The 18,328-nt window shown below is 39.9% G+C and overlaps 1 protein-coding gene across 4 annotated transcripts in view; it reads left to right on the top strand.

Moving 5' to 3' along the window:
* Window positions 1–14,370, top strand: part of LOC126236280 (NADPH:adrenodoxin oxidoreductase, mitochondrial) — a 67,305-nt gene extending 52,935 nt beyond the window's left edge. For all 4 annotated transcript variants that reach the window (XM_049945441.1, XM_049945442.1, XM_049945444.1 and 1 more), the window contains one exon: window positions 14,052–14,370. In XM_049945441.1, coding sequence (XP_049801398.1) covers window positions 14,052–14,191 — 140 coding nt within the window. In that variant the 3' untranslated portion in view covers window positions 14,192–14,370. The remainder of the gene's footprint in view (window positions 1–14,051) is intronic.
* The last annotated feature ends 3,958 nt before the right edge of the window (window positions 14,371–18,328 follow it).

The raw sequence follows: 18,328 nt of genomic DNA on the forward strand, positions 1-18,328 counted from the left end.
GATGTATCTAGTACTGCCCATGGACAAACTTAAAAATGCACAATACTACCCTAGATTTCGAACTTTTAGTTTGTTCCTCTGAGAGCAGTAGGGCTAAATTGGGGAAGGTAAGAGAAAAGAGTAGGGCAAGGTGAAGGGTTTCTGTCCATAGGCAAACTGGATGTTGTAAGAATGTGCATAAAATAACACACAAGTGATAATCAATAAATATGCTGTAAAGATTGCTCAAAAGTAAATGAGACTGCTGGGATTTGGGAGATGTTCACTAAATACAGAAAGGCAGCAGGCAAATAAGGAAAAAACCTTCGATAAAGGAGGGAAAACAGTCTCCAAACAGAGAGATAACTTCGCCAAACAGTGAAAGTGAATGAAAAGAGATAACTAAGTAATAAGAATCATCAGCATATAGAAAAAGTTCACCAAACAAAGAAATAGGATCACTGAACTGTTAAAAAAAGATTACCAAGTTTGGAAAAGGCCACTGAAAATGAAAAAAATAGTAAAGATCACCAAGTGATGTAATAATGTGAATAGTTCCTGTACAAAGACAAATTGGTTGATAAAAGAATGTTCAGAAAATAGTAAAACTGAAATAAGGGGTAGTCATTAATGTACTGCAAATGTCATTGAAATGAAATAAGACTTAGATGCTAGTGAGTCTCCCGGGTTGTGTGGTCATGGTCCATGAGACTTTTTTTGTTCCAAATTTTCATCCAGAACTGCCATGGACAGTTTAATTGAACTGCCATGGACAGTTTAATTGTGCTCCTGGATCCTCTAAAGGTATTTTACGTAGCTCTGGATGAAATGTTCGGAACAAAATAGTTTCGTGGACCATGACCACACAACCTGGAAGATTCACCAGCAACTAAGACAGCCAGTTGTGAAAGCCTTCACTGTGTGATCGAAAAAGACTGCAAGGAAATGGAGGAAGATTGCTAAAAGCACAAAAATGGAAGCAAAACAATAAAAACTGGTCAATGAATGAGGAAGAAGTATTGCATAATGGAGAGAGAGAGAGAGATAGAGAAAGAGAGAGAGAACACCAGGTACAAACGGGAGATCGCTGGACGCAGGCAAAAGGTTGGAACAAACAACAATAATTGCTAAACAAATGAAGGATTGCTACACATGAAAGAAAGTTATCTGAACATGTCATATTACAGAAGATGAAAAAGATCACCAAATGATGAAAAATGTGACAGACAAGAACTGCAGAAAGTACACTTTCAAAACAAAAGAAGAAAAGCAGTTAACGGTATCAGTAGGAAAATTCACATGAGAAAACTCAAAAGTTATGAGACAGAATTGCTAGCCAGTGCACCTTCTTACTTTTTTTGGCTAACTATTCAGTACTGCCAATAGACAAATAAAATAATACGTGACACTATCCTATCTTTCTGAACTATTAGTTCTTTCATCAGTGAGGAGAGAGGTTTAGCAGTGGAAAGATAATAAAGTAGAGCAGGTAACTAAGACTCCAGAATGGGACCCTCCTTGTAAGAAGATGAGGGGAGACAAAGATTTATTTATGTCACATGAATTTTGAAGATTTGATGGGTATATCAAGTAACTAATGAAGCACTTAATCAAACTGGAGAAAAAATAAATTTTTGGCACAAGTGGATACAAAGGATAGGATACAATTTGGTAACAGAGGGACGTGTGGGATGTAAAAATTGTATAGGGACATCAATGCTGGAATAGAGTAAGCAGGTTTAAATGGATGTAGGTTGCAGTAGTTACGCAGCTATTAACAGACTTGCACAGGATGTATTATCATGAAGAGCTGCATCAAATTAGCCTTTGGACTTAAGACCACTACTGCAACAAATTTTATGTGTGTCTGTGGGCAGTATTAAATATTACAGCTCATGGAGATAAGTAATGGTCAGTGACTCAGCTCCACAATTTTAATAGCTGCTTCTCTTTGTTAATGTAGAATTAGACTCATTCCACATCCCTAGAAGTCTATTTTCAGGATGAGATCTACAGTATGTTATGAGGGAATGAATGTTTGACTAAATTACAATCTTTCATCTCAATAAGGTTCCAGCTTTTGTTTTACCATATCTTGTGTTGATATTACATTTTAAAGGAGTTAGGAAGTTTGTTGTATTTAATTTATGACATGCAGCAGAGACGTTTATAAAATAACATTTGCAGCTTTTTTTAAGTTATTTGTCTTTTACACTGTTGGTAGTTGTAGTTCTGCCATCCAAGGATTATAATTCATTTCTATTCACCAAAGGTCTTTATTCCCACTGTGTGCTGTTGTACTTTCAGCATCCTAGTACATAATTCACTGGAAATTCTCATTTTCATCCTGGAATTGCCAGGCAGACTGTTTTTATCTTACTTTTCTTTTTCTCTGCTGCATTATTATAGCACATAATTTAATTTCTAATGCTATTTATTCCAGAATAAACCTTTCTGCAGTAGTAAGTACAGATTTTTGGGAGCCACAACAACAAGAATACATGTTGTTTTTGCTTTTCTAAATATACAGCACAATTTGCAAACAAGGTGCTGAAATGGTGTCAAACTGAATCATCAGATCATGAGCCACAAGATATTTATCTTATTTTGGTTTTGATAAATTCAGTTTTCCTTTAGTTTCTGAAGTAATTTGTACGTACCTATTGTCTAGTAAAATAAAAAATAAATAAAAAGAGAGAGGGAGAGACAAATAAATGAACAAATAATGTTCCCACTGGATATATTGTCTCTTAACAGAGAAAGTAACTCAGTATATTGAGTAATTAAATGTCAAGTATAATAACTAGATTAATTTGTTTATGGCCTATTTTACTTATGTGACATTAGCTGCTCATCAGTCACCTGACAGCTTCTTGTGGGCCACCACAATTTCTTCTCCTGTGCAAAAATCTTCATCTGAGAGTAGCACTTACACCCAAAGTCCTAAATTACTTGCCTGATATAGTCATGGGATACCTCCTAATTCCGTGACGTACCTCCTTTTTCCCAGCGCAGTGGAGCAGCTCGATGTTGCGTGGACTCATTGGAGTCATGCAAGTCTTTGGAAGTTCCCTGCAGGAATATTGAGCCATGTTGCCTCTATAGCTGTCCACTATTGTGAAAGTGTTGCTGGTGCAGGATTTAGTGCATGAACTGACCTGTTGATTATGTCCCATAAATGTTCAGTGGGATTCATGTCAGACACTCAAATTGTCCAGAATATTCTTCAAATCAATTGTGAACAATTGTGGTTAACATGGCGCATTGTCATCCATAAAATTTCCATCATTGTTTGGGGACATGGAAGTCCATGAAGGGCTGAAAAATGATCGCCAAGTAGCTGAACATAACCATTTCCAGTCAATGATCAGTTCAGTTGGACCAGAGGACCCCATCCATTCCGTGTAATCACAGCCCACACCATTATGGAGCCATCACCAGCTTTCACAGTGCCTTTTTGACAATCTGTGTCCATGGCTTTATGCGGTTTGCAACACATTCAAACCCTACCATCAGCTGTTCCCAACTGAAATCGGGACTCATCTGACCAGGCCATGGTTTTCCAGTCGGGGTCCAACCAATATGGTCATGAGCCCAGGAGAGGTGCTGCAGGTGATGTCATGTTGTTAGCAGAGGCATTCACGTCAGTCTTCTGCTGACACAGTTCATTATTGCCAAATTTCACCACACTGTCCTAAAGGATACATACACATTAACTACTGCAGTTATTTCATGCAGGGTCTGTCTAGGCATGACAACTCTATTCAAACGCTGCTGCTCTCAGGCGTTAAGTGAAGGCCGTTGGCCACTGCATTGTCTGTGGTGAGAGATAATGTGTGAAGTGTGGTATTTTAGTCACTCTGTTGACACTATGGATCACAGAATACTAAATCCCCTAATGATTTCTGAATTGCAATGTCCTATGCATCTAGCTCCAACTACCATTCTGCAGTTAAAAGTCTGTTAGTTCCTGTCATAAGGCCACAATAACATTAGTAACTTACTCACATGAATCAACTGAGTACAAATGACAGCTCCATCAATGCACTGCTCTTTTATAACTTGTGTATGTGGTCTACCACCATCTGTATATGTAAATATCGCTATCCCATGGCTTTATGAGGCCTCAGTGTATTCCAGTCTCGATCTTCCCGTGCAATTTTTACCCTCTCCAGCTCCCTCTACTATCATGGAAGTTATTCCCTGAAGAATTATCGCATGTCCTACTATCATGCCCCTTCTTTTTGTTAACATTTTCTACATATTTCTATCCTCACCTATTCTATGGAGAACCTCGTCATTCCTAATCCTATCAGTCCACCTAATTTTCAACATCCTTGTGTAGAATCACATCTCAGGTGCTTCATTTTTCTTTTTCTTGACTTCCCCATAGTCCATGATTCACTTCCATAAGATGCTGTGCTTCAAACATACATTCTCAGAAATTTCTTTGGCAAATTAAGGCCATTGTTTGATACTATTAGACTTCTTTTGGGCAGGAATGCCCTTTTTGACTGTTCTTATCTGCTTTTTATCTCATCTTTGCTTTATCTTTCATACACTATTTTGCTTCCAAGGTAGGCAAATTCCTTCATTTTGTCTACCTCGTTTGATGTTAATTTTATCACTTATGTCATTTCTGCCACTCCTCATCACTTTCATGTTTTCTGGGTTTATTCTCAGTTCATATGCTGTGCTCAGTAGACTGATCATTTTGATTAACGTGTCCTGTAATTCTTTCTCACTTCCATTGAGGATAGCAATGTCATCACTGAATTTTAATCTCACTATTGAAACTTTTATTTCAATAATTGCTTCTTTAGTATACAAGCTGAACTGTAGGAGAGAAACACTGCACCCTTACCTTACCCCTTTTTTAATCTGAGCACATTGTTTCTGGACTTCAATTCTTGCTGTTCCTTCTTGCTTATTACACATAATGTATATTACCTGTCTTTTTCCTATACTTGCACCTATTTTTGTGAGAATTTTGAACATCTAGCACTATTTTCCATTGTCAAATGCTTTTTCTAGATCGAAAATCCTTTGAAAGTGCCTTGATTTTTCTTAAGTCTTGCTTCCATTATCAAGCACAGTGTCAGATCTGCCAAAGTGATTGTCATCTAACAGACACTCAGTTTTCCTTTTCATTCTTCTGTACATTATTCTTGTCAGCAACTTTGACGCATGAACTGTTAAGCTGATTATACAACAGTTTTTGCACTTATCTGCCATTGCTATCTATAGGATTGTGTGGATGAAATTTTTCTGAAATACAGATATCACCTTTCCCATATATTCTACACAGCAACTCGTATAGTTATTTGGTTGCCACTTCCACCAAAGTTTCTTGAAATTCTGAACAAATATTTTCTGTGCCTTCAGCCTTATTTGATATTGTTTCCTAAAGCCTTTTAACCTGTGACTGTAATGCTGGATCACCTATGTCATCCATATTGATTTTCAGTTCTTCTTCTATCACATTATCAAACAGTTCCTCCCTCTTGTAGAGGCCTTCAGGATACTCTTTCATCCTAGCCGCTCTTTTCTCCACCAGGGGAATTCATCTTGGAATTTTAATGTTGACTGCTTTGCTTTTAATCTCACCAAAGCTATTTTGGCTGTTCTCTATGTTAGACCTGCCCTTCCAACAAACACTTCACTTTCCATTTATTCACATTTTTCCTACAGCCATTTCACCTTAACATCCCTACACGTACTACATATTTGATTCTTATGTGACTTAATATTGCTGCACTCCTGTTTCTGCCTGAGCATTTTTGTGTTTCTTTCTCGCATCAATCAGATGAAGTATTTATTCTGTTACTCAAGGTTTCTTCACAGTTATGTTACTTGCATCTATATTTGTTGTCCAACTTCTGTGATTTCCCTTTCTAGAGATATCCATTGCTTTTCAACTGAGCTACTTTCTGTGGTATACATTGTCATAGTATTTCATCTTAAAGAATGTGCATCACCATTCCTCAGTACTTCAGTATTCAGCTTCTTTCCAAGTTGATCCTTCCTGATGATTCTCTTATACTTCAGCCTACTCTTCATCATTACTACATTGTGATCTGAGTCTCTATCTGCTCCTGTGTACACTTCAAAATCCAATATATGATTTTTGAATCTGTGTTTGACTATGTTGTAATCCATCTCGTATCTTCCAGTGTTCCAAGCCTTTTCCTCCTGTGATGTTCTTTTTTTATTTTTTATTTTCTTTAAGAACCACAACAACAGTTTATTTACTATTTCTAGTTGAAATTTGCTGCAGAACTCTATTAGTCATTCTCCCCTCTCATCTGTACTACTGAACACATATTCTCCCATGTACTGAATTATCCATTCAATATCCTCCTCATATACTTTTAATATCCCTTTATCTTCTGTTTGTGACATTGGCATTTATACTTGAACTAGTGTTATTGGTGTTGGTTTGCTGCAGATTCTGATGAGAATGATCCTGTCACTGAATTCTTCAAAATAACATGCTTTTTTCCCTACATTCTTATTCATAACTAATCTTACTCCAGTTATACCATTTTCTGCTGCTGTAGATATTACCTTACGTTCATGTTGTTGTTGTTGTTGTTGTTGTTGTCGTCGTCTTCAGTCCTGAGACTGGTTTGATGCAGCTCTCCATGCTACTCTATCCTGTGCAAGCTTCTTCATCTCCCAGTACATACTGCAACCTACATCCTTCTGAATCTGCTTAGTGTATTCATCTCTTGGTCTCCCTCTATGATGTTTACCCTCCACGCTGCCCTCCAATGCTGAATTTGTGATCTCTTGATGCCTCAGAACATGTCCTACCAACCCGTCCCTTCTTCTTGTCAAGTTGTGCCACAAACTCTACATACTCCTTCCACCTTTCTGCTTTCCCTTCTTTGCTTAGAACTGGGTTTCCATCTGAGCTCTTGATATTCATACAAGTGGCTCTCTTTTCTCCAAAGGTCTCTTTAATTTTCCTGTAGGCAGTATCTATCTTACCCCTAGTGAGATAAGCCTCTACATCCTTACATTTGTTCTCTAGCCATCCCTGCTTAGCCATTTTGCACTTCCTGTTGATCTCATTTTTGAGACGTTTGTATTCATTTTTGCCTGCTTCATTTATTGCATTTTTATATCTTCTCCTTTCATCAATTACATTCAATATTTCTTCTGTTACCCAAGGATTTCTACAAGCCCTCATCTTTTTACCTACTTGATCCTCTGCTGCCTTCACTACTTCATCCCTCAGAGCTACCCATTCTTCTTCTACTGTCTTTCTTTCCCCCATTCCTGTCAATTGTTCCCTTATGTTCTCCCTGAAACTCTCTACAACCTCTGGTTTAGTCAGTTTATCCAGGTCCCATCTCCTTAAATTCCCACCTTTTTGCAGTTTCTTCAGTTTTAATCTACAGTTCATAACCAATAGATTGTGGTCAGAGTCCACATCTGCCCCTGGAAATGTCTTACAATTTAAAACCGGTTCCTAAATCTCTGTCTTACCATTATATAATCTATCTGATACCTTCTAGAATCTCCAGGATTCTTCCATGTATACAACCGTCTTTTATGATTCTTGAACCAAGTGTTAGCTATGATTAAGTTATGCTCTGTGCAAAATTCTACCAGACGGCTTCCTCTTTCATTTCTCTCCCCCAATCCATATTCACCCACTATGTTTCCTTCTCTCCCTTTTCCTACTCTCGAATTCCAGTCACCCATGACTATTAAATTTTCATCTCCCTTCACTACCTGAATAATTTCTTTTATCTCATCATACATTTCATCAATTTCTTCATCATCTGCAGAGCTAGTTGGCATACAAACTTGTACTACTGTAGTAGGCATGGGCTTCATGTCTATCTTGGCCACAATAATGCATTCACTATGCTGTTTGTAGTAGCTTACCCACACTCCTATTTTTTTATTTATTATTAATCCTACTCCTGCATTACCCCTATTTGATTTTGTATTTATAACCCTGTATTCACCTGACCGAAAGTCTTGTTCCTCCTGCCACCGATCTTCACTAATTCCCGCTATATCTAACTTCAACCTATCCATTTCCCATTTTAAATTTTCTAACATACCTGCCTGATTAATGGATCTGACATTCCACGCTCCGATCCGTAGAATGCCAGTTTTTTTTTCTCCTGATAACGACGTCCTCTTGAGTAGTCCCCACCCGGAGATCCGAATGGGGGACTATTTTACCTCCAGAATATTTTACCCAAGAGGACGCCATCATCATTTAACCATACAGTAAAGCTGCATGCCCTCGGGAAAAATTACGGCTGTAGTTTCCCCTTGCTTTCAGCCGTTCGCAGTACCAGCACAGCAAGGGCGTTTTGGTTAGTGTTGCAAGGCCAGATCAGTCAATCATCCAGACTGTTGCCCCTGCAACTACTGAAAAGGCTGCTGCCCCTCTTCAGGAACCACACATTTGTCTGGCCTCTCAACAGATACCCCTCCGTTGTGGTTGCACCTACGGTACGGCCATCTGTATCGCTGAGGCACGCAAGCCTCCCCACCAATGGCAAGGTCCATGGTTCATGGGGGTATGTTCATATGACCAGTAATTATCTTCTTCTTTCCATTTCACTTCACGAATCCCAATAATATCTAGACTGAGCTTCTGCATTTCTCTTTTCAGGCTTCCTAGTTTGCCTACCACATTTAGATTTCTGACATTCCATGCTGTGACTCATAGAATGTTACCTTTTTATTGATTTTTCAATATTTTCTGATGGTCATATCTTCTGTGACTGTTTCCTCCTGAAGACTGGAATGGATAACTAATCTGGCCTTTTTTGCCAATGGATAGAGCGTCATGACAATTTTTCAGGTACAGGCCACTTGTCCTGTGGATACACAATAAGTGTCTTTAAAATTTCAAAATCCTGTCTATCATGTAAATATATTGCTACATCCTAGTTTTGAAGTCTAGAACTCCGTTGGTGTTTGAGTTTTGAATTTTAATATGATTTTTAATATTATTTTTGAAAATTGATATTTGGTACCCAGATCTCAATTTTCACAGTCTTGTTTTTTCAAGAAGATTCACAAGAAATAGTTCAACCATTCTATGCATTCATTTTATGAGAAATGTTATTAATTTATTTTCAGTGTGTTTTCTTAAATTTCAAACTTAAATTTTCTTTCATTACCAGTACATAAATGTGATAATAAATCAAAGTATATTATCAATACTATTAATGTGTAGAACTATGCAAATACCAGGTGGTTGTAATCAAACTGACTGTGTTTGAAGTGCTGCAGTGTGGGCTGTATACATCACAGTATGTTGAAACATTGTAGGTACATTCGTTAATTGTTGCACTTGTGAAGTACGTGGACAAAAGTAATATTCCGCTTTTTGCCACCAGCTGTAAGCTGTCAGAATTTGAAATGTTTCCTGTTTTGACGCCACTATGTTTTTTGTTGCTTGGCAATGTGTTGATTTCTTTTGTAAAGTGACTCTTGGTGTAAAGGGTTCAGGTGATTGAATTTTTCCATATGAAATGCAATGGCTATTGATGAGAAAGACCATGCATTGTGGGAATATCACCGACAGAAACAGCTGTGAAGAGGCACCATGTCAATAAATGGGCTATAGAATATAATCAAGATATTTGAAGAAAAAGCGAATTAGGTGGTACAGCAGGGAGTGGATGGAGGCCCATTCCCATGGCACTTGTTGATGAAGTTGCTGTAGCTATAGCCGACCATGCAGCACATGCCTCAGATTCTGCTGTCAGTGCTCAAGCTGTGTCATGGAAGTTGTCTCTCTCTCCTGCTCAACAGTTTAAAAATATTTTGTGGTATATTTTACACTGATATCCCTACAAGATTAAGATGTGCACAAAATGAAATCCCAAGATAGGCTAAAATGGTGTGATTTTGCCCTTCGTTTCTTGGCATGAATGGAAATGGATGACATGTGGCTGGGAAATATTCTTTCCATAGACAAGGCACATTTTACTCTGTACGGTGCTGTGAATGCACAGAATTGTTGCACATAGGGTTCTACTCAGTCATATGTTGTGCAGGAACACCCACTGCACTCAGCTTATGTGGCTGTGTCGTTTGGTTTCACATGCTCCTTCATTCTAAGTCCATTTTTATTCCAGGAAATGACACCCTGTGGGCCTGTTATGTGTACAGTGACACCTGCATGTTATAAGGACCCCCTTGTGCAACACATGATTCCAGCTTTGCAAGAATGAAACTGTGTCCACATGACTATTTTTAAGCCAGAAGGGGCAACACCACACATAGTTTGCCAGGTGAAAGATTTGCTTCGTGATACCTTCGGTAACAACCACATAATCTCTAGATAAATTCAAGACGTGTGACCTAGATCCTTTGACCAAAATCCATGTGACTTCTATCTGAAAGATCATGTCTGGCAGGGATGTATCTGGACTCTTCCTGAACTGAAGGATAGCATAAGATGACCTATTGCTCTGATTATACCACATATTCTGCGAGCAACTGTTGACCATGCCATGTTATGGATGCTACATGTTGCTGAGTTGCGAGACCATACTGAAAACATGTTGTAACTAGTGACCACATTCTAATTAACACGTCAGAACCACCATTATCATGTGTTTGATTGTTCTCCCCTTTTCCTACACCCACACATCATTCTGAGTGCTTACAGCACCACATTTTCACCTGGTGGCAGAAAGTGGAACTATCATTTTTTTCCAGCATATGCCATGAACATAACTACAATGTTTCAGTTTTCTACAATGTATACAGCCTGACTCCAGCAATCAGAACACCATCATTTTAGTTATAACCACTTGATATCTCAATACTACTTCCTGCAAAGACTTCATTGAGACTGGCCAATGTTAAGGATAAAAGGAGTCAGCAGTAAATCTAAAAACACAAACTTATTAAAATGGATTTTAAAATTACATTAAAAAATGAATGCTAGTGTAAGGCACATACCCATAAAAATTCGCAAGCCCCATACATTTTCCCTTCCTGATCGAGTAAGACTTCTTGTTGTAACTTCATGGCCCGGATAACTTTTTTCTTGAAGTTTTCCTTCTCCATACAGCATCTTGTAAACTGCTAGATCCATTGTTGATCTCCAGATAAGCTAGTTGTCTTCTCACAGGGTGATAAAGGAGTACTGGGACGTCTGCTCTCTTCAGTCTTCAAACATTCCATATTTAACTGGAAACAGCTTCTACAAGATGCAAAAGTATCTTCTTTTTACGCACAAGAATTTCTCTGCGACACTTGAACCAAATGACACTGCCCAAACTGTCATTTGCACTTCGTGTCTTGCTATCAGTGCATCTTGCCAACAGTGCATCAGATGCAAGACTTGACAGAAAGGTGCTATCTTGACCATGACATCTGTACTAAGGGGAGTGTGAATATTATCTCTGTGAGATCCTGGTACTTCACCTAATGCTCCTATTGTAAGAACAACATGACACTTCACTTCTTGGTCATTTTTTATGCTTTGGTTTTTTGTCTGTGCTCATACACTGATATAGTGTAGCATCACTGCCGACTTTGTGATGTTTACATCTGGGACATTATGACAATTGCATGTTACTTTCCTTCCAGATTTATTCCTTTTGCAATATATTCCTTCACCATGTTGCAAAGACCGAAGACACTTCCTACGTGGTTGACACACTAATGTTTCTCAGTTGTTGTAGTATCTGCAGCTTTTCCCCAATTCCATTTCAACACTAGCATAGCCATGACTATTCTGGCATCACTTCAGAATCCATGACAAGGTCAGTCGGAACATCAACAGCACATCCTATACTGAAATTACTTGTATGCCCTCGAGTGCACCATTACTCCTCGGACAGTCCATACTTCAAATATTTCTTAGACATATTTATGATTTGATTAAAGCCAAATTATTTTGGGGTATAAAAGTAAGCACTCCAAACATATACAATAGCCATAAAATTTTTTTTGAAAAAAAAAATTGAAATTTTAGGGTAGAGTGTCTCCTTAATGCATTGATTTCCGTTGCCTTCTGCATACTCATGCCATTGATCACAGCTGACTCTTTTGCCTGCTAAGAGCAGTTTTTCATCTCTAGGGCAAGAAAGTGCCCTGAACCCCTGTCCGTTCCTCTGCCTCCTTTGACAAGGCTGTTGGCAAAAAGAGGGTGGCTGTTTATTCTGGAAGTCTTTGACTGACACCTCTAATGACTTTTATCCAAAATTTAAGTTATGGTTGGTATTAAATCTCAAACCTAGGGCATTTTTATTACTAATCAAAGGTACTAACCCCACACCACAGTTGATTTCAATAGCAGAATACTTGCAGTTTTGTGTAGCAAACTACGACTAATTTAAAAACACGTCTGTCCCAAAATATGATTATGGCTTGAAACAAATGCTGGTTTGCCATGCATAATGATGAGAAATGTAGAATGCTGCTATATGCATAAATGAAGTAAAAGAATGATAATGATACTTGTTTGCCACAGTACGTTCAGAGTAAAGTGAATCATGTTACTTCGGTGTCATGAGATCTTGAGTACAGGTAAACTAGATTTCAGGCATTAGTATAAGGGGCATTCAAAAATAAATGAGCCGGAGGCATGATTACAGAAACCAATACCTGTATGTTAGAAGTATTGACCCTGGCTGTTGAGACACTTGTCCCACTGTGACACAAGGTGGTGAATGGCTGTCTAATAAAATTCCCGAGGCTGCGATGTTAACCAGTTCCACATGTACAGCAGGGCATCATCGTCCAAGGTGAATCGTTTGCCCCTCAGAGCCTTTTTGAGGGAACCAAGATAGTCTCCTTCTGATTCACTTCCTGCACCACAAAACGACAGTGAATGCCCAGCGTTACTCACAAACATTGACCACCCTTCGCCAAGCGATCAAATCAAAACAACCAGGCAGTCTCACATGTGGGGTCATTCTGCTCCACGACAAAGCAAACACAGTCACAGCACTCCTGTAGAAATTCAAATGGGAGGTTCTCAGCCACCCTCCATATAATCCAGACCTCTCTCCCTATTATTAAGCCATTTTTGGGCCTCTTAAAAAGGTTCTGAGGGCAAATGATTCACCTCCGATGACGACATCCAGCTGTACATGCAGATCTGGTTAACATCGCAGCCCCGGGAACTTAATGAGACAGCCATTCATTGCCAAGTGCCACAGTGGGACCAGTGTTTCAACAGCCAGGGTCAATACTTCTAACATACAGTTACTGGTTTCTGTAATTATGCCTCTGGCTTGTTTCTTTTTGAACACCCCTTATACAGTGGGATCCTCTTGCGAACATTGGGTTAATGTAATAAGTCAAGTTCATCGAACCTGAGACTTATCTTTTCATATTAGGAAATTGCTTTCACACATTTAAAAAACATGAAGAAGAATATATGAAGTGCACAAGTGATGTAGATGTCTGGAAATGGCTTCTTTTGGATAAATAAATCATTCATTGAATGAAATTGTGACTCACAGTATTAATAGTTCACTAACACACATCCTACTGCCCCACTGCACTTGTAACTGCGGCATCTTCCCCTTTAATCTTTACTAAGGGCACAAGTGAGTTTCTAAACAAATTCAGTAACACAGCTTGTATGTCTCCCATGACAGATGAAGTTTTATTAAACTGTCTTGCTAATAATACCTGTCAAATTCTGGTGGAACTAGCAATAACATCCAGCCTTTGAAATGTGTGTCCCATTTAGTGTGTATCAGCATAAAATGTAGAAAAGTATTACTTGTGATATGCCCTTTTGGAATGTGCAAGTATAACTAGACTGAACATTCAAGGGTCTTACTGTTGTTCTGCTTTACAGTGTATGTTAGAAAGTGTGCACAAAGGGTATATTAGTTCTGAAATACGTATACAAGAAGTAATAGTGATACTTAATATAAAAGAAGTAATAGTGATACTTAATATGCAGAAACCTTACTTATAAAATTGTTATTATGAAAATGAAGCAAAAAACTACCATATTTGTTATTTTTGAATGCTATTTTTTTATGAGTAAAGATTTTCGGCAGTTTTGTATTACACATTCTGTTGTGTACACAGCACTATTCTTTCTATTTTAGGAATACAAACTGTAAGTTTTGCTGGTTGGGAAGCCATTGATAAAGAGGAAAAACGAAGAGGAGCAAAGCATGGCAAGCCAAGAGAGAAAATATTAAGTGTGAGGGAAATGCTCGAAATTGCAGAAAAGTACACCACCTAATGCTGTGATATTATGTTGAGGATGATGAACCTTTGCAGTTTTCCCTAACATTAAACTTTTAAAGTTTCATCATCAACCTATATTTGTTACATAAATAAACTCTTGAGAGAAAACTGACAATGTACAGTGTATCTTGTTTCAGAATGATGGTTTTGTACTATTAAAGATTTTATATTACATCTTTATTACTTAATTTATAAAGTCCATCATAAAACACCAAATTTTCTGTCCTGCCCTACCTCTGATGACTTCACTTTCAGTTAGGGGACAAACAGTAAAAGGAAGAGAAGATGTGCTTTCTTGAAAACTGCTGTCAAATTTAGAAATATAACAAATTAGTTTTTGTTTATGAAGTGATGGCTATAAATTAACTGGACTGATGCTGTCACAGAGTAAGTATGCATGCGTCAAAGACGAACAACCAGTAGCTGTGAGGCGTGAAGCCTTGTGTCAGATGTGACATCTTTGGCGTCTGCAGGCAAATCAGTGTGATCGTGGCCTTCATTTGTCTGAGAGCCGGTTTTTTCGTTTTCCCACAAAAGTGAAATGTGTAATACTAGAGCACCAATTTGTCATGGAGTTTCACATGAAACTTGGAAAAACTGTCACTTAAACCTATCTCTTACTAAAAGAAGTGTATTGAGAAGACAATTTATTGTGTACATGAGTTACAAGATGGCCGAGATGATGTTGAAGATGACTCATCCTCAGGACAACCTTCAACATCAAAAACAGATGAAAATATTGAAAAAATAGGTAATCTGATTTCATCTGACCTGGTTGAGTATATGATTGATTGCTGAAACTGTGGGAATTGACAAAGAATATGTAAGACAAATTTTATGTAACCAGTTTAACATCAGAAAAGTGGGTGTCAAAGTGGTACCGAAAATTTCACAATCGAACAAAAAGAAGCACATGAAAATCTTTGTAGTGACACCTTGAATGCCATTCAAAATGATCCTAATTTCTTGGAAAGAATGAAAATGTGTTGAATACTAGTTATTCACTCATGATCCAGAAACTAAGTGCCAATCCATGCACTGGAAGGGCCCAGCTTCACTGAGAGCGAAAAAAGCTCAAATGAGCAAATCAGGATTCAAGATGGTGATGATTGATTTTTTTCGATGTTCATGGAACTTTGTATCTTATTGGGTTCCTGAAGTTCAGACTATTAATCAACATTACTGCCTGATCACCTCCGTGAGAAAAAAAGAAAGAAAATACCCTAATAAGAACAAGTTACGGATTCTGCATCAAGACAACACATCAGTTCATGCTGCATTGTCTGGTAAGAGTTTTCTAGCTAAGTACAGAATCCCAGTGTTAGACCAATCAACTTATTCAAGTGACCTAGCACCAACTGACTTTTATCTGATTCCCAGGCCCAAATCTACTTTAAAAGAAACAAGCGGAGGTGCTGTGTCACAGATAGACACAACAAAACGCCTGCCAATCGATGCTCTTGGCCAAACAGGCCTTCATCAGAGTTCGACAACATACACTCACTCACACCAATGCAACTCACACACAAATGACCACAGTCTCTAGCTGCCAAGACCAGACTACGAGCAGCAGTGCATGATGAGAGAAGAAAACTGGGTGGCCTAGGTAAGGAGGAGGCTGGGGTGGGGATGGGAATGGATAGCAGCATAGGGGTGGCAGCAGTGAAGTGCTGCTTGTGGGAATATGTAGGGACAAGGTGAGGAGAAGGTAGGGCAGCTAGGTTCAGTCAGGAGGTTAGCTGGAGGGCAGGGGAAAAGGGAGGGGGGGGGTGGTAGGAGGAAACAAATGAAAAAAAAAGATGTAGGTGCAATTGTGGATTAGGAGGGTGTGTAGTGCTGGAATGGAACAGGGAGGTGATAGGTGGCTAAAGGACAATGACTAATGAAGGTTGAGGCCAGGAGGGTTAGGGGAACATAGCATGTATTGTAGGGGGAGTTCCCACCTACGCAGTTCAGAGAAGCTGATGTTGGTGGGAAGAATCTAGATGGCACAGACTATGAAGCAGTCATCGAAATGAAGAACGTATTGTTGGGCAGTGTGCTCAGCAACTGGGTGGTCTAGCTGTTTCTTGGCAATAGTTTGTCGGTGGCCATCAATGCAGACAGACAGCTTGTTAGTTGTCATGCTCACATAGAATGCAGCACAGTGGTTGCAGCTTAGCTTGTAGATCACATGACTGGTTTCGTAGGTAGCCCTGCCTTTGATGGGATAAGTGATGCTTGTGACCGAACCGAAGATGCGGTGGTGAGAGGATGTATGGGCCAGGTCATGCATTCAGTTCTATTACAGGTATATGAGCCCTGAGGCAACGGGTTGGGAGCAGGGATACTGTGTATGTTTAGTGGGCAGCGGAATACCACTGTGGAGGTGTGGGATGGACAGTGGGTAGGACATTCATGAGGGAATGCTCAGCTGAGGCAAGACAGTGGGACTTTGGGAGGGGATGGGTGAACGGAGAGATAAGGCACAGGTGATCTGTTTTTGTACAAGGTTGGGGGGGGGGGGGTATAATTACGGTCTGTGAAGGCCTCAGTGAGACCCTTGGTATATTTCAAGAGGAACTGCTTGCCACTGCACATGCGATGCTATGGGTGGCTAGGCTTTATGGAAAGGCTTCTTGGTATGGAATAGGGTGGTAACTGTCATAAGGACGTGACGCTGTTGGTTGGTAGGTGTGGTATGAATGGAGGTACTAATGTAGCCATCTTTGAGGCAGAGGTCAACATTGAGGTAGGTGGATTGTCAGGTTAAGGAGGACTAGTTGAAGCGAATGTGGGAGAAGGTGTTGAGGTTCTGGAGGAATGTGGATAGGGTGTCCTCACCCTCAGTCCAGATCATGAAAACATCATTAATGAATCTGAACCAGGTGTAGGGGCTTGGGATTCTGGGCCTGACTTAGTTCACTCCTCCATCCAATGTGATCCACACCCACTGCCCCCAACTTTTCAGAATTTCTTAACCTCGAACCCTGCATCACCCTCATTCCCCAAATCCTCAACATGCAAGCTACCCTTACATCCACAGAAAGAACTGCAATCCACCACCTGAAAACTGATCCCAACTTTATAGTCCTACCTGCTGACAAAGGCTCTACCACTGATGTTTTGAACTGCAAGGATTACATGGGAGAGGACTCCGCCTGCTGTCAGATTCATCCACCTACAAACCCTGCCACAGTGCCCCCATTCCAGAAATCCAGGAGGATCTCCGGTCTCTCCTCTAATCCTCAGGCCCATCCCAGAACCTTTCCCTGGAGTCCTCTCTCCTCACCGCTACCACTCCCTGCAGTGCACCCTTCTACTTGCTTCCACAAACCCAACCACCCAGGACTCCCTAACTTGGCCCATTACTGTGCTCCCACCAAGAGAATGTGTGCTCTCATACACCCACACCTTCAGCCTATTACCCGCACCCTATATAAAAGATAATAACCATTTCCTCCACCGACTCTCCACATTCTTGTTCCTTTACTACATGGTGCCCTGCTTGTCACTATTGATGCCACCTCTTTTTACACTAACTTCCCTAATGCCTATGGCCTTGCTGCTAATGAACACTACCTTTAGCAATGCCTAATGATTCCACAGTTCATGGTCTCGCGGTAGCTTTCTCACTTCCCGAGCACGGGGTCCCGGGTTCGATTCCCGGCAGGGTCAGGGATTTTCACCTGCCTCGAGATGACTGGGTGTTGTGTCGTCTTCATCATCATCACCATTCATCCCCATTACGGTCAGAGGAAGGCAATGGCCAACCACCTAGTACAGCGGTGCGGGTCTCTCACATCGTCCTCTACACTCTGGCAAGGAGTATGGGACTTCATCATCATCATCATCATCAATGATTCCAAACCTACAACCTCCTTCCTAGTCACCATGATCAACTATATCCTCACCCTCAATCACTTCTCTTTTGTGGCATCATCTACAAACAAATCCCGAGTAATGCTATGGGCATCCACTTGACACCATCCTATGGCAGCCTGTTCATGGGCCATCTAGAGGAATTGTTTTCAACCTCCCAGAATCCCAAACCCCTCACCTGGTTCAGATGAACTGACGACATCTTCGTGATCTGGATCGACAGTGTAGACTCCCTATCATCATTTCTCCAGAATCTCAACACCTTCTCCCC

The sequence above is a fragment of the Schistocerca nitens genome, chromosome 2 (assembly GCF_023898315.1).
Source record: "Schistocerca nitens isolate TAMUIC-IGC-003100 chromosome 2, iqSchNite1.1, whole genome shotgun sequence".
In the NCBI taxonomy this organism is placed as follows: Eukaryota; Metazoa; Arthropoda; class Insecta; order Orthoptera; family Acrididae; genus Schistocerca; species Schistocerca nitens.